The sequence below is a fragment of the Anabrus simplex genome, chromosome 3 (genome assembly GCF_040414725.1).
Source record: "Anabrus simplex isolate iqAnaSimp1 chromosome 3, ASM4041472v1, whole genome shotgun sequence".
Taxonomy (NCBI): Eukaryota; Metazoa; Arthropoda; class Insecta; order Orthoptera; family Tettigoniidae; genus Anabrus; species Anabrus simplex.
This window is the reverse complement of record NC_090267.1, coordinates 232,224,584-232,250,825: the sequence shown is the minus strand read 5'-3', so window position 1 is coordinate 232,250,825 and position 26,242 is coordinate 232,224,584. Positions and strand designations below refer to the sequence as shown.

Here is a 26,242-nt window from a genome sequence, read left to right as displayed (position 1 = left end):
AATACGACTAAAAGAGTCATTTGTTTTATTTTTCACTTGGATAAAATTTTGAAGTCTTGCGAGTGCCGTATAATGTTGTAAAAAGTTATTGAATAGGGTTTCGAAGTGATATCACGTCCAATGTAGATCGTCATCTGTGTGAGTGTACTGCCTATATTTTGTGATGTCAAATTAAGATGTTCATTCGATGTAACATTTTTCTGTCAGCAATTTGACATTAATAATGTAGGAATCCACGGTTACTCATTTTCAATCGAGTGGAAGCGCGCTGTCGGGTGAGAATCTAGGGTGATGAATTTGGTCACGGAGAGAAACGTTTTCTAGGCCCATTTTAAACTGTGTCTGACTGACAATAAAAAGGTCTAGTAGAATGTTTCAGTCATTTTTTCGTAAAAATCAAGTTATAAAAAATACGATATCATGTTATGCGAAGTTATTCATGATTAATGCATTGTGCAATATTAGACGTCGAGATTTCTAGTAAGGATTTTATTCCAGTTCTTTGTCGGTGATAGTTGTGGAGTTGGGAAACAGAGGTTAGTTTTGTCGTATGAGTTGATATGAGATTTGTGAATCAGGTTGGACCTGTCATTGAAGCCGGGACATGATAGCCCGAGGAATATTTTATAATGTTGGGAATGGAAAGAAACACATAGAAATCCATAGCGGTATTAATTTGCGACGCGTATATTTATTGTGGGCATCTTGAAGCATAATCTGTGCATTTTGTTGGTTAGAACATCGTATTTGTTTAATTATGTCGGCAGAGTTTAAAAGGGAGCATTTTGAGAAGCCAGTCAACTGGAACAAACCAGGTGTTTCATGTTACTGCCAAGCGAACTTGGGGACGAGAGGCCTCAGCTGAGAGAGTTACACCGTATGATAACGGGACAGGCGTGGAATTGAGATTGTATTCTCGGCCGGGGAGAATGTTAAAATGCTGGATTTAGTTGAAATTCATAGCCGGTAATAACCTGAGTATTGTAGAATACTGTAAAATTTGTTTAATTGGGGACGTAATGAACATTTGAAATCACGAACTTAGAGTATAAGGAACAGAGTAACCAAATTCAGGGTTGTCCAAAATATAGAGCGATGGTTGTGATTATGGTTTGCCTGTGAGGGGTGCGCAAAATTTATAAATGGTATGACGAGATATGACATCGTAATTATATGGCAAGTCGTTTGGTTTGTACATAGATTCTTAGGATATCCAAGTGTTAATAACGGTTAGGACTCGATTAGATTTAAAGTGTGAGATCATGAGACAAGATATGTAACTGGACATGAAGTTTGTAACAATTCCTTTCCAGCCAGATAAATATCACAAGATTGAATTTACATCACAGCTGCGTAGGAATTTGTGAAGAAACCAGAGTCCGCGGAGATAGAATTTGTTCTTTAACATTTCATTATATCATTTAAATTTATTTAATTATTAAATTCAGTGAAACCGCATTTTGAAATAACTTTAATCAAGCGAATCACTTGGAGATGCATTCTGGAAATTTTAGTTTGTTTTCTGGGGAATATTTAAATGGTAAAGTAACGATTAAGGGGACATATCCGAAGGAAATGGATTTTACTGCCACAAAGTTTATGAGCATTGCTATTGTTGTAATTACTGAACTTTGATTGATTGAGCAGTGAATATGCTGGGGATAGTAAAGTGGAAACTTTGGTCATCAACCGATGTAATTTAATTGTGTTTAGCCTTCAGCCTAGAAACTTGGATGGTCAGGGGGTCATCAACCTCAGTGACTTAGATTAGGGCCATATGCTACTGTAGCATCATTTTCCTTGCGGTCATCATCCACAAAGACTTTAAAGTAACTTAGAAGTTTAGATGTCTGTCCATGACATAGACGCAGGTCACATCGATTCAATTAAGGGTCCATGCCGTAGAACCACTGTGTGGCACACATCAATTGGACTGCCTTAATTATACCCAGAGTCCAGAGTTCGTGTTACGAGGGCTGGACCATAACGAATCACTATGATGGTACATGTGGTCTCACATGGAAGCCGAATGTAAGGATTTCCAGACTTTCCTTTCTTAAATAATTAATAATTGAGACGATGGTTTCTAGTAAAAATGCCCATCAGGCAGTTACGTTAAAGTCTCACACCAGTGTTCTGACCTTTATGTAAAAATGATTGTGGTGTCCAGTGGACACAATTGACTTCAATGATGCCGTTGACATATCAGATTGCTTCAGAATTTTCCTGAATAAATAGGAATCTTTTAAACAGACCTTTCATTCCAGTAGATAGATTAGAATTACTGAACCCTACCTTTACCTCAGCAAGTGACGAAGAACCTGATACGACCCAAGAGACAGATCTCATGAACTTTGCTGATAGGTAAGAAAGGTAGGTATCCCTCAATATGGACCAAAGGGTTCATTAAGTACACGCATCACGAGAAAACGGCTGAAGAGAATTTCATGAAAATCGGTATGTAAAATCGGGAGATGAGCCACTACAATCTAGGCTATAAATAATTTTATTCACGTTGAGTGAAATGGGAGTTTAGGGGAAGGCCTAAAATTCAATTCTCAAATATTTACATATAATTTCCATTTATTTTGGAAAGACCACCTGTATTTACAGGCTGCCGCTAAGAACACACATCAATTTTCTGTAAATATCTATTAATTAAAGAAATTTCAAAATTAGATGTAGAGCTGGTGCCTCAGGATCTTGACGGAGCCTCGGAGAATGAGGGTCGCAATTTCGGGGATGAGCTTCATTGGGAGTTGGAAGCGCTTCCATGTGGCGACGAAGTGACAAGGTATGGTACCGCGAGCTCTGACCATTATCCCTATTATTTCAATTTCCTGAAGGTGGTATTTAGATTTATAGTAAGGGATAGTGGGTTTATATTTGTTAATCTTTTCTAGATTAACCTGCTCTGGCTGACCGCTATGGTGCTCGAACCTGACAGTGGTCCTATTGATAAATACTACATAACTAAAGTTACATAAAATTAAATTTCCGATCATTTATGTCTTATACATTTTTACTGTACTGGCTATGATAACACAGATATTCATGAATTTCGATTTTTGTTGCTAAGTCCACATCAATGCCGAGCCACGAGAAAATGGGTGAACAGAATTTAATAAAAATCGGTATATAGAGTTGGGGAAGAAGAAACTATAGTCTAAGCTATAAACAATTTTACTGACCCTGAATGAAATGGTAGTTTAGGGGTTGGCGACTAAAATGTAATTTTTAAGTACGTATGTTATTGGTCCTATAGAAAAGTACTACAACAAAAGTTATAGAGAATACAATTTCTGATAATTTATGTTTTATTCAGTTTTACCGTACCAACTATGATAAGAGTAGTATTTCAGAGTCGGAAGAAAACTAAATGTGAAGGCCTACAATACCGAAAGCACATAACATCGATCAACAATAACATTACATTGACCATTGTTTGTTGTGATGTTCTTTGCCTCTTATGGTGCCCTCAACTCCGATAGATGGGGTTATTGTTGCGTACCAAGTATAACAGCCTGACTGAATATTGGCGGGAAATAGCTGGGGAGTTAGAAAACCTTTTTTCCTTAGCATGCCATTCCTCTGGTTCATACATTGTCTGATACTGCTGGTGTGTAAAACACTGGTTCATCATAATATTCCAGCTATTCGATTCCTTTTCTGACGCGCTGTTTGGAATGAGCAGTGTGCACATTTGGCAGAGGCTCACTTAGTAATAGTAGTATGACCTGGTCTAGAATTACAATTTAGGCCCTTTCCAAATTATATCACTACAATTCACTAAATATTCAAAATTCAGCCCTGATAAGAGCCGTTTCTTAAGAAAAGTGTCTTCCTCTTCACTTTTATTAAATTCTATATTCATTTTACTTCAAATTAGCAGTGAAGTGGGGTCAGATAGATTTTTCCGCTGCCAGTGTAGTGAAATGAGATTTTCCGACTCAACGGGTACTCCTAGGAAACAGATTGGTTAAAGGGCATAGATTTGCCCTGGGACTGTTTGTTAAAAGTTAGAAAATGCGTGGTTTTTCATTTGATCGAGTATTTCATATTGCTTTTAATCGCGCCATTCCTACTGATGCATTTTGTAATGTTCTATGTTCATTTCACTTGGGAAAACCACTAAGACAGTCTTTCTGAGGGTGTTAAAAAGCAGGTGGAGAGTGAGTGTCTGCCATTATAATGAAAAATCCCCAACCTGATTGTGACTGATGGTAGGCAAGCAGGAATACCATTACAATGAAAATTCCCTAACCCAGTCTTCATATGAGAAAAGAAGTCTGGTGACTTCCCCGTCGCTTTTCTAGGATAACGTTAAGAGCTATGCAATATAACACAATCTTGCTCACAAAGTGTAAACTACCTAACCTAGAATTCTGTATACAATGTAGAATTCCGTAGCGAAGTACGGGTGTATCAGCTAGTATGAAGATAAAGTTGGAATTCAAGAGGAGAAATTGGGGCAAATATTTGTTTATAGGAAAGGGAGTTAGGGATTGGAATAACTGACCAAGGGAGATGTTCATTAAATTTCTAATTTCTTTGAAATCATTTAAGAAAAGGCTTGGAAACCATTAAATTTCTAATTTCTTTGAAATCATTTAAGAAAAGGCTTGGAAACAACAGATAGGGAATCTGCCACATGGGCGACTGCCCTAAATGCAGATCAGCATTGATTGATTGATTGATAGAAATTTCTGGAAGTATCTGTGACCCTGTTTTATGATATGTCAGTTGTTTTTTTTTTTTCCTAGTTGCTTTACGTCGCACCGACACAGATAGGTCTTATGGCGATGATGGCACAGGAAAGGCCTAGGAATATGAGGGAAGGAATCTGCCGTGGCCTCAATTAAGGTACAGCCCCAATATTTGCCAAGTGTGAAAATTGAAAACCATGGAAAACTATCTTCAGGTCTGCCGACAGTGGTGTTAGAACCCACTATCTCCCGGATGCAAGCTCAAAGCTGCGCGCTCCTAACTGCGATCTGCCAGTTGTAATCTGTGATTCGCTGTCCGATCCTTCACCTGTCAGATCACATGATTTAGCTTAAACTGAGCCAGCTCCAAATTTTGAGTTACTATCAAAACAGTTATATTATCAGCATAGCCCACTAGCATCATGTCTTCCGGCATCTCTAACCTCAACAATCCATCATACACAATGTTCCACAAATTTGGACCAACACAGCCAAAATGAAGTTCTTGGGGAGTATGATACAGAAGAGTAGATGAGACAAAATAAGGAATGAGAAAATCCGGGAAGAAATTGGAGTGGAAAAATTGAATGATAGAATAGAGAAGAGCCGACTAAGATGGAGAAAGAGGGAAGTGAACATCATGTTATTTGCAGATGATATTGTGATTTGGAGAGAAGAGGACATGAAGGTTCAAGAACAGTTGGATGCGGTGAATGGGAAGATCGAAGAATGTGGATTGAAAATAAGCGTAGAAAAGAGTAAAACTCTTGCTACGACTAGACAGGAGAAAGACAGGAAAGGTTAGATTAGACTTGCAGAGAAGCCCCTGGAAGTAGTGGAGACGTTCAAATACCTGGGGAGTGAATTAATGGAGAATGCTCGACTGGATACTGAGATTAGAAAGAGGATTCAAGCTGGAAGCTGTTTCTGTCATAGTGTAAGAAACGTGTTATGGGACAAAGATGTGCTAATGGAAGCAAAGGAAACTATATTACAAGATGTATTACATACCTATAACAACTTACGGAGCAGAAACTTGGACAATGACAAAGAAGGATGAGAGTCGAATACAAGCAGCCGAAATGTTCTTGAGGAGTATGATACGGAAGAGTAGAAGGGACAAAATAAGGAATGAGAAAATCTGGCAAGAAATTGGAGTGGAAAAAATGGACAGAATAAAGAAGAGCTGACTAAGATGGTTTGGGCACATAAAGCGACTGAGTGATGAAAGGATGCCAAAAAAGGTGATGGAAATGCAAATGCAAGGAAGGAAGGAAAGGCCGTTGACGACCACGATTGAGATGGAACGACACAATCCAATGCAGTATTATAGAATGAAACCTGGACTGGGACACAGTGTTGGATGAGTGGTGGAAAGACCGAAGAAAGTGGTGAGGAACCATATTTGCACCTACCTGGCTACAGCTGGATAAAGGGAAAAGATGATGATGATGATGATGATGATGAATGGACCCTTGTGCTGCACCAGCAGTGAGCTATTTCACTCTCTGCCCATCTTCTGTGTGATATACTATGAGTATGATCTTTCAAATAATTTCTCATTATGCTCATGAGATTCTCTGGTAGTTTGAAAGTTTCTTGAAGCGCTTCCAACATGTCATTCCATCGTCGTTATAAGACCTATCTGTGTCGGTGCGACGTAAAGTCCCTAGCAAAAAAAAAAAAAACATGTCATTCCACCTTACTGAGTTGAAAGCATTCTTGACATCCAGAGTCACAAGAGGTGTCACTTTTCGAGAATGATTACACATTTGTGCACTTTTCGCTGTATTCAACCTTTCCCACACTGCATCGATTGTCGAACGTCCTCATCAAAAACCATGTTGATTATCAGAGAGGTCCCTAGCTAGTTGAACTCCTAAAAGTATTTTGGCTGCAGAAGTTTCTCTAATCCTTTCCCAGCAGTATCCAGCATACATAAATGCCTATAGCCCCCAGATTTCCCTTTGCTTATTAAAACTAGCCGAGCTGTTTTGCAGCGAACACTAAACATCACCGATAGCAGGCAGCTATTGTACATTTTCAGCAGCAGATGTGGGCAGAAATCTGCTATCAGCTTTAGTATTTCTGCTGGAATACCATCTGGTCCTGGGGCCTTTTTATTTCTAAGGAAGCTAATTGCTCTTGTCAATTCTTCTCATGTAAAAGTGGTATGTCATCTATGAAGTCATCATCATCATCATCATCATCATCATCATCAGACCTCTCAGGATGATCTGGGAATAATGTATCTACCATATCCTTCATTGCATTTGAGTCCATGATCAAATTCGAGAAACTTCCTAGTTTCTTCATAACGATCTTGTACTCTAAACCCCATGGGTCTTCATCCACTTTCCACCATTTGTCGACTTTACTCTTTTTAACAGGATTTCTCACTTCTTTCTTTGCTGACTTATACTCAGCTGTGAGTGAGGTGTCTTCTTGGCTGACGCGTGCTCTCTGTACCCTCCGTCTAAGTTGCAGATGTCTTCTCCGGTCAGCAATTTCTTTGGTCGACCAATATGCTGAATGCTTCCTGTTTCATAATGTATTACGAGACATGGACAAATCACATGCTTTCCAAATAAGCTGCATGGCGAGTTCAACACGTTTCTCAGCTGCTTCTTCCCCTTTATAACAACTTTGTTCTGTTATACTATCCATTTAATTTCTTAAGACAGCAAGAAAATTCTCTCTGTCCATACTTTCTATATTCCACCATGTTGGTTTATACAATGTAGTATTCATCTGTGGAGTTTTACGAAGGATACGAAAAATAATGTACTGGTAATCACTTCCCGTATATTGTTCAATCATCCGCCAGTCATTGATTTTCGACAAAATGTCCTCAGATACAAAAGTCACGTCCGGTATAGTTCCCCTACAGCTTGGTCGTCGAAAGGTTGGCACATTTCCAATATTAGTGACCATCAAACCCAAACTAGCGGCCATCTTCATAGTTTGGCGCCCTCTAGAGTCGTACTGTGACATACCCCATTCTAGTGCTTGGGCATTGAAATCACCAGCAATGATTAAAATGTTGTCAAACCCTTGTAATACATCCTCTAGGCCATTCAGCTTAGCCTGAAAATCAAATACTGACTCATTTGAGTAAAATAGCAGCTCATGAAAGTATATCTACCAGTGCATGACACAAACAAAACCATCCCCACATCCTTGGTTTGATACTGGGCATTTACCCAAACCTGGTATCCAAATTTCAGCTGTCCCAAAATTATCAACAAACCATCCTGGGTGGTCCCTGTCCTGATAATGTTTACTAAGAAGAAATATGTCTACTCCTATCTCAAAGGTCATCTGCATCAAAAGATCATTAGCATTTTGACTCCTGTGCATATCTGCCTGAATAACCTCAATCATTTACCACTAGTTTTAGCCTTCTTGAGAGCTTCACGAAACACTGTGCAGGCTAATGAGCCAAGAGCATGACTTCGATTAGCTTCGTCAACATTAATGTCGCTACAAATTATGCATCTCGGATTTGCTTTGCAACCTACCACCCTATGCTCGGCTTCTCCGCACTTAAAACAAAGTTTGCTTCTATCTGCAACTCTGCAGTTACGAGCATGATGCCCACATGAAAGACATCGACAGCAGCAAGGTACCACGACCCTTTTTTGAATTCTACACTTCAACCATCCTATTTTAATTTCACCAATTTCCAAAATTTTCTCAGCCTCCTTATCTTCTATCCCAACAATAGTAAGATTTTGCCCTCTGCTGTTCGGATTATTAATTGAGATTATCAGTTCTCCTTCGAAATTCTGAAGATCCTGTCTTACAGCTTCCTCTACATCTAAAGTAGTGGTGATAATGCCCATGTCCCGAATTTCCAAGGTAGTGCGGGGGAGTCAAAGTCTTCACATCGTCATCCGCTCCAAGGACATCTCTCGAAGATTTATTAAAAATTGTCCCTGTTCTTGTTTTTTGGGGTTTTATTAAACTTGAGAAGAACCGCCCCAGTCTGAGTTTCACGAATAGATCGAGTGCTCACACCACTGTCTTCCGGTTTTATTTCACTCTGAATACCTTTCAAAACTTCTGCACAGGTCTTGCCGTTTGTTGGTTTGATAAAAACAGCATCTGAACGATCCCTTGGTTTTAAATGGGTCCGTTTAGCTTGGTTTTTCTCACTATCACTGACCTCCATTCTTCAAAATTCGCCCGATCTATTAAAGGTTGAATATCTTTATCCTCCTTCATTTCCCACTTCTTGTTTTTCTTATAGGCAACCTTTACCCATTTTTCTTTATCTTTCTCCTCCCTGTTTGTCACTAATGGTGTCACAGGCAATTCATTCATCTCTACAGTTGTTTGTTCCTGTTTTAGATTTTCCCTAGCTCTCTTCCAGGATGTTCTGCATGCCGCTCCAGCATCAAGAGCTTCCTCCAACTTTTGTAAGCCATTCTTAACTTCCATCTTAACACTAGAACCACCGGAGCGGTCAAAATGACCGCTACACGTTTTCAAAGCCTTATTTTGACCACATTTTCTGTCGTATTGTAAAGAGCTTCAATGACTTTTCCTGATTACTTGTCAGAATCATCCATATTAAATGTAATTAATTTTGCGTCATTGGTTAGGATGTAGGTAACGAGTATACCTAGAACCGCCAGAGCGGTCATTTTGACTACTGTATTGATTATCATAATAAAATGTATTAGAATATGTGCTTATTCCTCTGGTTAAGATAACATTTGTTTATAATTATTCTCCCTGCAATAATGTAAGCACAATTATGAAATTCTGATAGTCTATCTATGACCATTGTTCATTCTCTTCTTTATTCATTTTTCTAAAGGTGGCTAAGGGGTAACTCTCCTCTGAGAGTAGCGAACATTCTTCTGCTTTCACAATTCCCTAATGATATATGTTATTTTGATGTCAACATTACAACCTTGGTACTGAAATTCAGCATTTAGACTGCAATTATGCCTGGTGTAGGCCGAGAACTGAAAGTTTTCGATTGTTCTATTACAGCAGTAGAAAATGCAATACGAAAAGCTGGAAAAAAGAAGGGACGCATCAACACAAGCCTCCCAGGACCAAGTAATATGTTACTAGGTACAGATGGCATCACGGAGTGGACTGTAGGAGAGTTTGTGAAGACTACACCTGGCAGGATGGCTTGTCACAACATCTTGAAAGAAAATTCAGGACCTACTCAAAGCAGTATGTTTCTGACGACAGAGTAGCGTGTGCATGGCGTCTTTTTATTGATGAATCTGTATTGAAACACATCAAACACTCTATGGAAACTGAAGCAAAACGCATTTTAGGAGATAAATTGTGGAGTGTAAGTTTAGAAAACTGGAGGCATTAATTGGCTTAGTGTATGCTCGTGGTGTACTTGGAGCCAGTAGCACTAATCCTGATGAACTCTGGTCTAAAAAGTGGGGGCCACCATTCTTCAGTGAAACAATGGGGAGGAACTGTTTTAGAGAAATCCAAAGATTTTTGCGTTTCAACGTCAAAATTACAAGATTAGAACGTTTGAAAACTGATGAATTTGCGTTAGTATCAAAAGTATGGAACAAATTCATTGAAAATTGTCAATTGTCTTATATTCCAGATGAAAATCTGCCTGCTGATGAGCAGCTTTTTCCAAGCAAAACAAGGTGTCCATTCTTACAGTACATGCCCAACAAACCAGATAAAACTGGAATTAAATTTTGGCTTCTTTTGGACGTTGACTCAAAGTTTCCGTGCAATGGGTTTCCTTACGTAGGAAAAGACTATCTCAGACCACGTGATGAGGCTCTACCCAAAAGTGTAGTAATGAAGTTGGTGGAGCCGTTTCAAAAGAAGAGGCGAAAAGTGACTACAGACAACTTTCTTTGCAACAGTGAAACTTGGTAAGAAGTTGAAAAGTAATGGTACGAATATTGTTGGAACCATTAGACGATCAAGGAGAGAAATTCCTAAAGCTCTGAAGGCTATGAAAGCTAGTCTTTACGACTCAACTCTCCTGGAACATTCCAATGAGACACTTACTGTTTATCAAGGGAAACGAAACAAGAACGTCCTTCTATACAGTACTTTGCACTCAGAAGTTGCTTCAGGCTAATCCCAAAAGGATTCCCGAAACAGAAGACTTCTACTACAATACAAAATATGATGTGGACATGGTAGATCAAATGGGAAGAAAATATACTGTTCGATCCGTTACACGAAGATGGCCTGTTCATGTATTCCATAATATTCTTGACTTGGCAGCAATCAACTCCTGGATGTCTGTCTCCATTGCTAAAAGGTTAGCATGTTGGCCTTTGGTCACAGGGGTCCCACTTTCGATTCCCGGCTGGGTCGGGAATTTTAACCAAAATTGGTTAATTCCCCTGGCATGCAGATTGGGTGTATATGCCGTCTTCATCATGCGTCCTCGGACACATCCCGGCACTAAAAGCCATACGTCATTTCATTTCAACTCCTGGATCATTTTCATACGCTGACAGGGAAGAAGACCAGTCACCGAAATGACATCCTGAAGATAGCAGTGGAGCTTCGTATGGGGTACATGGGATTGAAACCTAAGTCTGTGGACACAGAACCCGAATTTAGGAAGCCTGTTGAAGGAAATGTACAGAATAAGCAATGCCAAATGAGGAAATGCAGGAATAAGACAAGTTCTACCTGCAGAAAGTACAAACAGCGAGTGTGTGGTTCTTGCTCAAAGGACACAACCAAGGTCGTGGTATGTAGTTCCTGCTTCTAAAGACGCAGGATTGCATCAGCGTGTGCAAATATACTGAAGGAAAAGAAAGAGACAAATATGTTGTGGTACGTGGATTTGGCAAACATGTTTCAGGTCATAAACTGCACTAAATGGAATGTTACATTAATTTTATTTTCTGATAATAATAAATACTTGACCTTTATACTAAAAGAATTTGAAGTAAAAACAATGTTTGTTTATTAGATAAGTGTGTTTTATAGCAACATTTTTGTGTTTGTAATAAATTAGGAAAATATTACATTTGCAATACTATTAAATAATTTGAATCTTTTCCGTGAGATCGCATAATTAATGTTTTATAAACTTAGTAATACATATTTGAAACGATGATAATGAGTTACTATACGTATTGAGAATAAAAGTAATAATTAGAATACAGCGGTCAAAATGACCGCATCGGCTGTTCTAGGTATACAGTATGTTCCGGCGGTCCTAGTGTTAAGATTCTAAGTGGAATAGCCAGAATGCATTTCACCAATGCCCTAGTAATCTCAAGATGTTCCTCCTGCTTATGCTGTTAATCCATTATCATTTCTTCACTCCTCCTCCCATTAGGTACTTGCATCATATCCTGTGTTCTGAAGCTGGCACATTCAATTACGTTTCCACTGCTATTCTGACATGAGAGAGGGAACTTCTGCCTCCGTCATCATGCAAGAAAGGAATCTAAATGGCCATGACTGAGCCGCGGTGGCGAGAAATCCTGTCTTATGTTCTTTGAAAGCAACTTATAACATATAATCCTGATTGATAAAAACACTTATCCACAATTAATTTGTCTACATGTCGATGAAATGATTGGATAAAGCTGTAAATCAATACTATGGCTACTAGAAGAATATTCCAGCTTCTAGTGACGCATATCATTATTACTTATGAATACATTATATGAGGGGGGATCAAATATAAACAGGAATTTATTTTGTATTTAAATTCATTTATTGAAAAACACAAGGCAATTACAATTTATTTTCCACATAGTTTCCTGCTTTGGAAATGCATTTGTCCCAGCATATGGGCAACTTTCTGATGCCCTCATCATAAAAAGAACAGGGTTGTGTCACCAGTCAGTTGTGTATGGAGTCTTCCACACTCTCGTCATCTTCAAATCATTGCCCTCCTAGAGCTTCTTTAAGTGGTCCGAACAAATGAAAATCCCAGGGCGATAAGTCCGGGCTGTAAGGAGGATGATCAAGTGTAGCCCGGTACATTTCCTGTAGCCTGGAGACAGTTAGAGCTGCAGTATGGGGCTGCGCATTGTCGTGAGGAGGAGGACCTGTCAAATCAGTTGGTCTCGTCTTTTGCGGCGATATGCAACCCTTGCCTTGTTCAACAGCTTGCAATAGTAAGTAGCACTGATTGTGCGTCTGTCATGCAAAACAAATCAATCAGCAAAATGCCTCGCCGATCGAAAACAACAGTTGCAAGACAGTCAAGTCTTAGCTTTCACTGCTGGTGCCACCCTTTTCCTCCGCCACTAATTACTGGGTTGTTTGAATTCAGGAGTGTAGTGGTGGACGCATGTTTCATTGCAGGTGACAATCAGACTCAAAAATGCATCACATTCTCATTCCGCAAACCTTGCTGTAAGCCTCTGGCAGACCTCCAAACATCTCATCTTCAGATTTTCGGTCAAAAGGTGAAGGATCCATCTGGAACACACTTTACGGAACAGTAGGTCGCTTGTGATGATTACTTGACAGCTCCCGTAACTGATTCTGACTTGTTCTGCAATTTCTGATACTGTCGCCCGTGGATCGTCGTCAATAATGTCTTTAACCGCACGAATGTTTTCGTCTGTAATGCTGGTTCAAGGACGGCGATAGTTTTGCTGATTTTCCACACCTTCAATCAATAAATGAAAAAAAGTTCCACCTAATCGATACTTTCTCTTTTCTATTTAGCCTTGGGCTATTTATAAAGACATCAATAATCACAGAACATGTTTCGATTGCTTAGCAATCATCGTCAGCTGTTTACATGTAGCTTAGTTAAAAATAGCATAAAATCAATCTCTTAATTTACATTAAAACATTAAAAACAGGTGTTAGTAGAAAGCGTTTAGGTGGGAGAGTGGGGGGGGGGGGAGAGAGTGCATTGAGGGCGGCTGTTATGTGAACATTAAACTTAATATTAAAAACACTTATTGGGCTAAAATGTCTTAGGTTCACTATAAGTCCTGAGAGCTTTTCCAATAAAATCACTTGCTGTTAAAAACTTGGAGATTTTTGGTAAAATGTTCCTGTTGGAATGTTTATGAAGTGTTTTATGTCTTCCTAAAACGGCTTCTGGTTTTCTTCCCATTCACTTGTCTCTTATTAGGTGGAAAAGTGTGGCCCGCTGTTGAATGAAGTCTACTATTTGGTGTTCCAGAATTTGTTAAGTTAGATCGTCTGTATTACGACCTGTAACCGGCAGAAAAAGATTGCATCAATTAGTAGTGGTCGCCAAGAAACGTGTTGCATAGGGAGGCTATTTAGTATTGACAAATGTGGGAAAATAAACTTACCCTTGTCCAGTTTGTTTTCTTTACTTCCAGTACTTCCACACAGTATTGACAACTTCACAAAATTTTTGGTAGTGACATCTTCTGAGAAACTTATGAGTTGATCCAGTTTTTAAAGTTCAGAGTTTCTCCTGTAGAGGAGGATTTATTGGCGCAAGATTTAAAACTGCGGCGTAGGGGTGTACCGCCCGGTACAGACCTCCCCCCCCCCAAATGTCCTTCCACGGGGTGACACAGAAGAAGTTTTTTTAACAAAACCACACTCTGCTACCACTTGTTACGGGGATACCCGTGGAATGCAGAGGTGAAAGAAGGTGCGGGCTGGAATGGGTCTAACTACAAGGCCGAGATACGAATTAAAATTGCATTAAAGGTTATATTTTCGAAAATAGCAAAACTTAACAATTTTCACATAAAATTTCAAACTTTAACGAATAACAACAAGTCAAATCAGGTACAAGACCAGGAAAGGCAAGATTTAGAGACAATTAAACAATCTGGGCCTCACGCCCTAATTTTTACAATTTCTGAGCTCTCAGCTCAACTTTACCAAGGTACATTCTTGTCCAAAGGGCAGAAAACCCCTTCATTCAAGGAGCCTTTGCTCCAAAAACCATATCAGGCCTCCTAGAGGCACTTTTGCCACATATAAAAGAGCTGACCTGCTCTCGATTTTCTGAGCCTATCAAAGGCCACAACAAACTTTACCATTAACTGCCCTCAAGGCACACTTACAAAGAAACAGGGGTATACTTAAACAAAATACTTTCCTTCTTAGTGAGCAGGAATCACAAAAGTTTATAAATATGAACCCAGGACTCCCTACGGCAAGAGCCATGCCCAAGTTGCATAAAAAAGATATACCTATCAGACCAGTAATCAATTTACGTAAGACCCCACATATAAAACATCACGATACATTCACAGGTTCTTAACACAAAACTATGTTTTTTATTCTAACACAACCGTAAAAAATTCTAGTGATTTGTGCAAGAAGATTAAGGGCTTTAAACTTAAATCCTCTCATGTAACATGCTCATTCGACATAAAAGATATGTATACTAATATCCCCATAGAGAAGATGATTAAAATCATAAAAACTAATTTATTAGAACACAAACGGATAAGTATACCCAAAATAGAAGAGTTTATGGCAATCCTTAAATTTGTACTTAACCAGAACTACTTTTTATTTAACAACCTGCTGACCTGCTCTCGATTTTCTGAGCCTATCAAAGGCCACAACAAACTTTACCATTAACTGCCCTCAAGGCACACTTACAAAGAAACAGGGGTATACTTAAACAAAATACTTTCCTTCTTAGTGAGCAGGAATCACAAAAGTTTATAAATATGAACCCAGGACTCCCTACGGCAAGAACCATGCCCAAGTTGCATAAAAAAGATATACCTATCAGACCCGTAATCAATTTCCGTAAGACCCCACATATAAAACATCACGATACATTCACAGGTTCTTAACACAAAACTATGTTTTTTATTCTAACACAACCGTGCACCTATGGGTGCTCCAGCCTCAGGCATACTGGCTGATATATATTTGGATTACCTGGAACATTCGTATATCATAGACCACATCAAAGGGCTTGATTTGTGGGTATGCTATGTGGATAACACATATGCTATAATTGACAAGGATTTCAATGATAGTCTTAGTATTTTGCACACTTTGAACATCTTAGATCGTAATATACAGTTTACTGTTGAAGAAGAAAAAAACGGGTCGATCAATTTTTTAGACGTTACTACAACTAAAAAAGACAACTAATTTCACTTTGGAATTTATAGAAAACCTACATTCACTTCATAACAATTCTCTACACCCCGATTCACAAAAAAAAAAATCCACGTAATACAGCTTCATTAATAAAGCCTTCGAAATCCCGTTAACCAATAAAGAGAGGAATAAAGAATTAGCTTTTATCCATCAACAGGCCCTCATTAACGGTTTTAGTTTAAAAACTATTAACGAGTTAATTACCAAACGTAAATGCAAACTACAAACAAATCTATTAAAACCGTCAGAGCAAACAAAAAGTACGCGAGGTTCACCTTCAACAACCCTAATATTTACGCAATCACTAATTTATTTAAGAAACATGACATCAAGGTAGCGTTCTCAACAAACAACAACACGAGACATAAGTTTTTCAACCATAATATGGTCAATAAGAACAGTGAAGAGCGTTTCCAGGATTTAGGTGTTTACAAGTTGATATGCAACCAGTGCAGGACCACATACATCGGACAATCAGGACGCAATTTCACAATAAGGTACCAAGAACACGTTAATGCAGAGAAACATAGAAGGTTCTCCGCAATGGGAGTACATATGAGCGAAACGGGCCATAGATTTACAGATATTAAACAAGACCTGGTAATTCTTAATAGACTAAACAAGGGAAGACTAATGAACAGTCTAGAAAGTATTCACATATTTCTAGACAAGTCAATTAACAGGGACAAGAACTTAAATGAAATAAATGAACAGAGAAACCCCTTATTCGAACACATATTGAGATACACGGAGTTACTAGGAAGGAATCAAATACGCCCTGCGAACGCACTAAGCAATCACAAGGCCGCTACGTCACAGACAGAAGCCACACCCCCCCCGCCCGAAACAGCAAATGACGATGCGTCCTCGCTGCCCTCCCTCCGAACCAAGCTAGCTCACAGACCACAGCATACCGCTACAACACAAGGTCGAGAACAGCAGATACAAACCCACACCCGTAGCACGGGAAGTAAAGAAAACAAACTGGACAAGGGTAAGTTTATATTCCCACATTTGTCAATACTAAATAGCCTCCCTATGCAGCACGTTTCTAGGCGACCACTACTAATTGATGCAATCTTTTTCTGCCGGTTACAGGTCGTCATACAGGCGATCTAACTTAACAAATTCTCGAACACCAAATAGTAGACTTCATTCAACAGCGGGCCACACTTTTCCACCTAATAAGAGACAAGTGAATGGGAAGAAAACCAGAAGCCGTTTTAAGAAGACATAAACACTTCATAAACATTCCAACAGGAACATTTTACCAAAAATCTCCAAGTTTTTAACAGCAAGTGATTTTATTGGAAAAGCTCTCAGGATTTATAGTGAACCTAAGACATTTTAGCCCAATAAGTGTTTTTAATATTAAGTTTAATGTTCAACTAACAGCCGCCCTCAATGCACTCTCCTCCCCACCCCACTCTCCCACCTAAACGCTTTCTACTAACACCTGTTTTTAATGTTTTAATGTAAATTAAGAGATTGATTTTATGCTATTTTTACCTAAGCTACATGTAAACAGCTGATGATGATTGCTAAGCAATCGAAACATGTTCTGTGATTATTAATGTCTTTATAAATAGCCCAAGGCTAAATAAAAAAGAGAAAGTATCGATTAGGTGGAACCTTTTTTAATTTATTGATTGAATTACAATACCGATACAGTAATGAAGTGGATAGTCTGTTTCCACACCTTCTCGTCCTTCCTTGAACATTTTTTGCCAGGCAAACCCACGCGTCCTTGACAATGTTTGATCATCGAACTGAGTTAGTTTTCAGTACATGCAGGACAAAATTATAACACTTGAAATGGAGCAAATGAAAATTGAGTTCTTACTATAAAGGGCACACTAACTGGTTACCCTACATTTATTAGATAAAAGACTAGGAACACATGATAAACACAAAATGAGAAAAGTAATCCAACAGGTCAATATAAGATTTTCTTCCTGCTCAGGAATTCCATGAGGTTCAACTCTTTGGGACCAATTCTGTTTCTACTTTTTATTGATAATCTCCCAAACTGTGTAAAATATTCCAGTTGATTGCTTTATACAGATGATCTGAAATCATACAGGCGTATTTCAAAAACAGAAGATTATCAGCATCTACAGTGTGATATAGATAACATCTGCAAATGTATTATAGAATACACTAAAATTCAATAGTTCTAAGTGGGTAACCTTTTCTCTCTCAAGAGAGAAAGTGCTGGTAACTTTCACTTACTCAGTGTTAGGGGAGAACTTAAAGAAAGTCATACAATACAGGAGGAAAATTTAGAGTAAGTAATATTTGCTGTAGGCTAACATGTTCCACTTTCTGGAAGTTCAAGCAATAGAAACAGCAAAAGGCAAGCCGAAAATGAAAACTGGAGAAAGGGTAATAAACTGACAAGGTAGAGTAAAGAGTGTTAGCAAGAAAGCAGTAAGAATTCAGACATCACTTACCCTGATGCAGAAGGGACTCTTGCCAAGAAGAGAATGAAGAACTTCTGCCAGACAAGTGGCAGTAGCTGATGATCCAAAGGAGTGTCTAGAGCTTGCTGTGCCCAGCGGTAGATAAACAGATCGCTGGACGAGGGGACAGGCAACTTCAGGGTATGTGCTGCTCTCTGTTTCAAAACTGTTTGATCTTAGTACAACTAATCAATCTATAATTACGACCAAGGACAAGATGGAAGAGAAATACTAACCATGATTATAAATAAACTCTCCTATAATATATCTTCAATAGTGAAATACAGTATAGAGAGAGACTATTCCAAAAACCACAAATGTTTCTAAAGTATATCACATGAACATCAGAAAGCAAAGGTAAACAAAACTTTGTCTTCATAAGTAATGGAAAGGAACATACAAGTGTCAAATCAGGTAATGTACAGAGACAAGGAACATGAAAAGGATATAGAATAAACACTATGACAAGTTAGTGTGGAAAAAGGAGCAAAATGATGACACCAGGAAAGCATGAAAACACCAAAGAACAAGAGCAATCTCCACAACTTCATACAAGTCTTGAAGTAGATGGACTCTCTCCTCATCAGTCTTAATGCAAAAATCAGTCATGTCTCTTTCGCTGCTGATGTACTTTAACAAACGTTAATAAACACTATCCTGTTCACACTAGGTAAACAAGACCAGTGTTTAGCGACCAGTTTTTGGTAGCTACATTCAGAAACAAACACATAATTAAATACTAAAAGAAACTTGAAAATTTAGGCCCCTGTCCATTATTTTGTAATAAGCATTGAAAACATGAAGAAACTGTGAAAAATCCATAGACGTTGAGAGTTTACATACACGTAACAACCCAGATATGGTCACTAGTGGAATCTCTAAGTAAAAGGAAATTCAAAACATAGTTTTCAAATAAGTGGAACAAACTTCCCATCATGGTACAGTGATACATACACTGAAGTGATATGGCATATGATCTGAGAGCAACAGCTTGCATATGACTTAACCCATTAGCACCTACAATTGCCATATGGCAATAAATGTTGCTATATCCAAACTATAACAGACGCATGAATGGTACAAAAGCGATTGTTCGATGTGTGAAGTCCCAACAATGCAGCATGATTGTCAGTTCCATTGCTCTGTCTTACCATAATATACACGGATGTGTGAGCATTCGTCTCTGTGGCAAGATGCAAAATAATGGACACTGATGTTGCGTAAGGATATTTATTCAAAAATATCTTCTTAGTTTTCTACTTCAAATTATTGCTTTAGATTTATCAATGCCTATTTTGTCACAAATTACAGTAATTCAAACCATTATTAACCAGGCTAAGACTATCTTAATCAGGATATTGTCATATGGTAACCCTAGGTGTCTGTACTTGGTGACACTGTCTAATAGATTTTTGTTTTGTTTTTTGTACTATTAAGAGAGGTTTCTCGCTAGCTGAAGCTCTTGACATTATACACTGATGAGCAACTGAATTAAAGATAGCTATCATATTGGCAACTCAAGTGACCATGGCTGCTCCGTGGTCCAACAGCTCTGCACTCTGACTAACCAACCGAGCAGAGGAGGGGCCACCAACCCCCTCACCTTCTCAGCGTCTCTCCTTCACCGCAACAAATCTCCCGGCCTCAGAGACGGCGTAATCGTCTAAGAGGCCCACCTCCCCCATCAGGGGAGAAAAGAAAACGTTTCAGTAGTACATAGTGTCCACAGAAATGTTCTGTCAAATTTCCCTGACTTTCCCTAACATTCCTTGACCTACTAAGAAAAATTTCCCTGACTCACGAAAACTAAATGAAAAGTTAATTCGCCGAATAGCACGTATACAAGGGGGGGGGGGGAGAGGAAATCCCAGCTTCCACCATCTCCATAGCTGGCCTAATTCTCTTTCAACTTCCTTTTGTCAATTATTTATGGAAAGCATTTACACTGATGGCACCTTACATATAAACAAATGTTTTAACTGTTGTGATTATTTGCGACTGACAGACTGGGGAATTTTATATCATGCAATTATTTATATTTTCTGTGTTGGGTTGTATTTTTTTGTGTATGAATTTTGGAATTATTTAATTTTAATATGGTTTTAAGATTATTTGATTGTCGTCGTAATTCTGGCACATGCTGTACCACACGCGCCAGATCGGCATGGGATGTGTCCAGTTTCATAATATTGCATCAATTTCGATGTTTCTGGATGCTACTCGATGTTCTTTATCAGATTTTGTTCCTGGGCCCCTATTGGTCATTATAAAATTAATTGTGATTGTTGGGTGAAGGAAAAAGAACGGAAGCTCATTGGTTGTTTTACGACTTCCTAATTTCCGGAGAGAAGCGCTTCGCTAGAGCCTAGCTCTTCCGAGGCATCTTTGAATCGTGACCACTGAAGGAAGAAGTTGCCTTTTGCAGGAGACGGGTGTTCTTGGCCCCTCCAACAGGTAAGCACTTAGTTGTTTTTCATTTTTCAGGTTATCTTCAAATGTAGTATTCCGTTTAATTTCTTTTGCCGGAGCTTACCCGTTTTTTCCTTCAATCGCCAACATTTCAGTAAAATGATATGACTTAGCCTACCGGCAAGTCATATCAGAGTAATGTAAAGAGAGAGTTCCCATTTCTTTTGTTGATTTTGTAAATTAGATATTCAACACCTTTCGATGTAATCATAATATGTAAATTTCTCCTTGGGACCGTCTCGTTTATCCTGTCTCATCTTAGTGTATTCCCTTTAGGACGGGCACCCTTTCTCAGAAGTGTTTTAAGGGGGTTGTCTCCTAAAGGTGCCCTGCACTAGGATAAATATTTTAAAAGTTGTTCTTTGTTTTACATGTACATACTTATGACTGTATGATGTTACCTTCCGTTTTCTTACGTCAATATTATGCGATTTAAATGTTTCGCCATGAACAGTGGAACGTAGTGCGAGATGTTCAGACCTAAAGTTTAAATAACCTAAAATTCTACCCTCGGGGTAAATTGTTTTTATTGTAAAATCTATTTTCGATTTTAAAGATATTTTGTTTGATTATTTGCGCTCTAAGTTGAATATAAATTGTCAAGTAAAGTTTAGGATTACATTTGACTTCGCTTCTTCAGCATTGCCAATACCTTTCACCGCCTGGATATGGTTCCCAGCCGCTTCCCTGTTATCCTTTATTAGTCGTCATGTTGGTTAACCTGTTTGTTACTGTTTTCGGTGTTTTATGTGCATATGGTTTCAATTTCATTCATATTATCATGTCTGCGTTAATTGGTGTTAGTGTGTAACTATGTGAATGCACAACAGTAGCAAACATTATTATTTTTATTATTCCTATTACTTGTAACCTTACTTATTCTGGAGGTTACATTACTGGTAACATGTAACATACATGTAACATATACCTTTATCTTATCATTTCCAAGGAACAAAGTACAACAAACTTATTAATACAGTAATTCAAATACGAAAATAAAATTATTTTACCACAGCAATCTAATACTATTTTATGTGGATTTAAAGCACTCTTGAGATCTAAAGTTATCTACAACAACAAGAAATTAACATTTGTAGTATATGTAGGTAACATGTGAATGAAAGCATTTTCAAGTACCATAAATAATTCATATGTCAAAAATTTTTTTTTGCAAAACTCAAGTTTAGTAAACATTGGAATTACATTTAAGGTATTAAAAAATGATTCTGGGAAACAAAGTACGAGGATTGGGGCAAAAGTCATGGCAACTATATTTTTTCTTGAAGATACCAGTCCGGTTTGAAAATGCGACATATACAGATGAAAGGACAAGGTGTTAACTACATGTGTGGACAATGAATAGCACTGAAATATCGTAACACGGTAGTATACAGGGCAATATGGCCTTCCCGGTGCAAAAGAATGACAACACAGTACACATAAAACTGACATCTTGCATCCGGGAGATCGTGGGTTCGAATCCCACTGTCGGCAGCCCTGAAAATGGTATTCCGTGGTTTCCCATTTTCACACCAGGCAAATGCTGCGGCTGTACCTTAATTAAGGCCACGGCCGCTTCCTTCCAACTCCTAGGCCTTTCTTATCCCATCGTCGTCATAAGACCTACCTGTGTCGGTGCGACGTAAAGCCCGTAGCAAAAAAAAAAAAAAAAAAAAAACTGACATGACAAACCTGGGCCTAAAGACCCTTAAAGTAGTCCCCTGCTACTGATACCACACGCTGCCAACGATGTGGGAGGCGCTGACTACTATCTGCCTCAACATTTGCCGCACCATGTGTGAATCAGGTCACTTGTTGGCGCACACCATTAGCAATGTCCTCTATGTTGCAAACAGCCTACCACGTAGTGGTTCCTTTATCTTTCGAATGAGATCAAAGTCACAGGACAAAATGTCGGGAGAGTACGGTGGGTGCTCCAATTCTTCCTATCCTCAACGTTGCAGTAGCTACCCTACACACTCTGCTTTATGTGGTTTTGCTTTGTCGTGCAGGATTATTGCTCTGCCCACAAGATCCGGGCGTTTCTCCCGAACGCCACGTCGTACCTGTCGCTCCAGGAAGTCCCTGTAGTACTGTGCGGTCACTGTTCTGCTATGTACAACGAAGTGGCAAACAATGACACCCCTGACATCATACGCGACGATCACCATCAATATGACTGGGGAAGGATTCTGACGGACCTTCTGCCTCCTTGGTGATCCAGCATGTCGCCACTCCACGGACTGACGTTTCAGTTCTGGTTCGTATGCCCTGGCCCAAAATTCATCGATGGCGATTATTCATGACAAGAATTTATCGCCATCCTGTTGCCAGCGTGCAAGGTGGTCAGAGCATTTTGCATAGTGCACCCACCTTTGAACTTCCATCAGTGCATGCGGTACCCACCGCGATATGATTTTGCGCAGCTGCAGCTCATTACACAATATCCTGTGGACGGTGCGTTTCTCGATGCCACTTGCCCTCTCTAACTCCAGTGTAGCGTCCATCGTCTGTCTTCATCCAAGAGCTGCTCGATGACGGTACATGCCACGTTGGTCCGCACACTGACAGGTTGTACCGAATGTTGCTCATCACTGGTTGACACACGTCCTTGCTGAAACTTTCCTACACACCGTGCTACTGTACGGTATGGTAGGACATTATTCCCAAGGGCTTCCAATAATTCATTGTGACATTCCATCGCATTTCTCCCTCAGAGAACAGCTATTTTGATGTAAGCGCACTGCTCAACACGGGTTACTTCCATCTCGCACGACACTCACCAATTGACTGATTTCACAGCCCTCACTGCGCTACTACCAGCTATCACAGAGTCATCTGTTGTTCTGCATACACACTATGCCTGCAGAACTTCCACACGACACATGTACGTTTGTGGTCCATTCACATATCTACAAGAAAAATAATAGTTGCCATGACTTTTGCCCCAATCCTCATAAGAATTGACTTTTTTAAATAGAGTAATTCAGTAAAAGGTACACTATAGGATGTGTAACATAAAAACTTCAGTAGCCTAATACAAACTCTTAAGGTCAAAAACAATCATTATAAAAAATATCAAAGCCACCTTAGTAACAGTGCTGCTGCTGCTGCTGCTGCTGCTGCTGATGGTGATGATGATGATGATAATATTAATTACATACACTCGTATCAGCACACTATTTTAATTCAAAACCTGCTTTCAGACTCTAAGGTCCGTCATCAGTGTTAAAATTATTTGAAACATTTACAGTACTTCCACATGAGAGAGTCATCAAAATGAGTTAAAGTAAGTTTAAAAAAGTTAAAATGAAGCCCTGTTGAGATCAACTGTAATATATAAAATAAAATAAAAAAGAAGAGTAACAGTGTGCAAACAATACATATAAACATACATAGATGTTGTACAAGGTACGACATACCATAGGAAGAGCTGGCTTATCCTCGTGCTCAGGCTGTTGCTTGAGTATGAAACAAACATTCAGCTTTAAGTACGGAGCGCGCTGGAAGCACGTGATATTACGTTACCTCAAGCTTGTGAACAAAATGTTGCTTGCGACTGTTTCATTTAAAATTTCATCAGGTTCCCTTATCTGTGCCAAGAATACCTCAATGTTAATATCTCAATGTTTTTGCGTGTGATTAATTCAAATCCATAATTACCTTTAAAAATAAATTTAATATCCTTTTCAATCCCTAAAAAGCTATGATTATTTTTATATATATGTTGTGCAAAAGTTGAATATTTTTTGTACTTTTTGCCTTGAAATATTCTTGATACCCTTCCTTCCTATATAAAACATTTTGCAGTAGTCACAAGTGAGTCTATATAATCCGGCATTGGTGTAGACATCTTTTTTGTTGATGCTATGTGCATTATATATATATGTTCTATCTTTATTTCTGGTTCTAAATGCTGTTTTGAGTTGAAATTTCTTAAAAATATTAGCAATTTTAAAAATTTGTTTTCCAAAACGCATAAATGTTACACATTGATTATGTTGAAAGATTTCCTTTCTTCTCTCATTGTCTTTCTTTTTTTTCCATCATTTTCCTTTTTATGTATCATTTTGTCTATCATTTCTGGGTTGTAGCCATTTGCTTTAGCAGTTTGTTTTACTACTCTCATTTCTTTCAGTTTGTTTTCATTACTCATAGGAATTTTTAATAACCTATTAATATAGCTGCTGAAAGCTGCTTGTTTGTGAGTTCTAGGGTGGTTGGAGTTTTTGTTGATGGTGGTGATGGACTGTGTAGGTTTCCTAAATATATCGAAATCTATCCTATTGTTGATTTTTTGGTAATGTGAGGTCCAAGGAATGTAACTTTTAATTGTTTTATTTTTCCATAGTGAATTTGATATTGTTGTCAAGCAAATTTAAACAATCCAGAAGTGTTTTGGGAGTAATGAGGTCTCCATTTAAAAATACTACCATGTTGTCAACATAATGAACCCATAATTTTATTTCCTTCTGATGTATGTCCAAGATGGATTTCTCAACGTTATTTAAATAAATGTTGGCTAAAAAACCTGATAGAGGAACCGCATTGGTAAACCTGTGTTTTGTTGGTAGTATTTCCCATTGAATGTGAAGTAATTATTACCTAATATTAGACTTAATAAATTTATCATTTCATTAATTTCTATGTGACTGTCTTGGTTCATTAAGTTTTCCTCTATTAACCCTATGGTCTCTTTAACAGGAATGTTGGAATACATGTTGATCACATCATATGACACCATTATAGTTTCCTCGTTTATTTCCGTTGATTGTATTTTGGAAATGGCTTCTAAAGATTTTGATATTGATTTATTGTTTTCTATTTTGATGCATTTTTTTAGGTGTTTAAGCAAAAATTTTAGTAGCTGAAATGTGGGACTGTTTGACAATATACTATGGGTCTAAACAAGGTAATTCTCTTTGCGGATTTTTGGGAGGGACATCAAAGTTGGACATCTTGAGTTCATCAGGATTAAATTTTTGTTGTTGTTATGTTGAACTGTGTGTCCTTCAAGTTTTCTTTATTTTTGTGCTTAAATTCCTGGTGGAGTCCTCCTTTATTTCCCTTATGTTGTTTGTTTCTATGAATTTAATTGTTTTTTGGATGTAGTCATCTTTATTTAGGATAACAGTGGTGTTGCCCTTGTCTGCTTTGGTTACAACCAAGTTATTATTTTTTATTTTGGATTTTATATTAGTTATTAGTGTTTATATTAGTTATTAGTGTTTGGTGTGTATTACTTTCTTTGTTTCCTTTGACTGGTTTGTTTCATTTGCTACTAAGTGTCATACAGTTTCCTTTTGTTTCTGGATAACTGCCTCATATTAGTGTGGCATTATTAAGGTTTTGTTTAAGTTTTGTGTTTGTGGCCTAGTTTTAATAGCTTGGTTTCATCCTGGGTTAAAGGTGTGCCAGAAATGTTAACAACAGGTTCACAAAATTTCTGTTCAACTAATCAAAGCTATTACGTATGCATTTATTCTTAAGTTTACTTAATTTGTTTTGAATTGTTTTTCATTTTTTCTCCAGTCTAATTCT

At 38.3% G+C, this 26,242-nt stretch overlaps 1 protein-coding gene across 1 annotated transcript in view; it reads right to left on the bottom strand.

The window, feature by feature from the left end:
- The window catches only part of Epg5 (ectopic P-granules autophagy protein 5), a 540,178-nt gene that overhangs the window by 334,770 nt on the left and 179,166 nt on the right, over window positions 1-26,242 (bottom strand). The window contains exon 13 of the mRNA XM_067143866.2: window positions 18,224-18,387. Within this exon, the coding sequence (XP_066999967.2) occupies window positions 18,224-18,387 (164 nt within the window). The remainder of the gene's footprint in view (window positions 1-18,223; window positions 18,388-26,242) is intronic.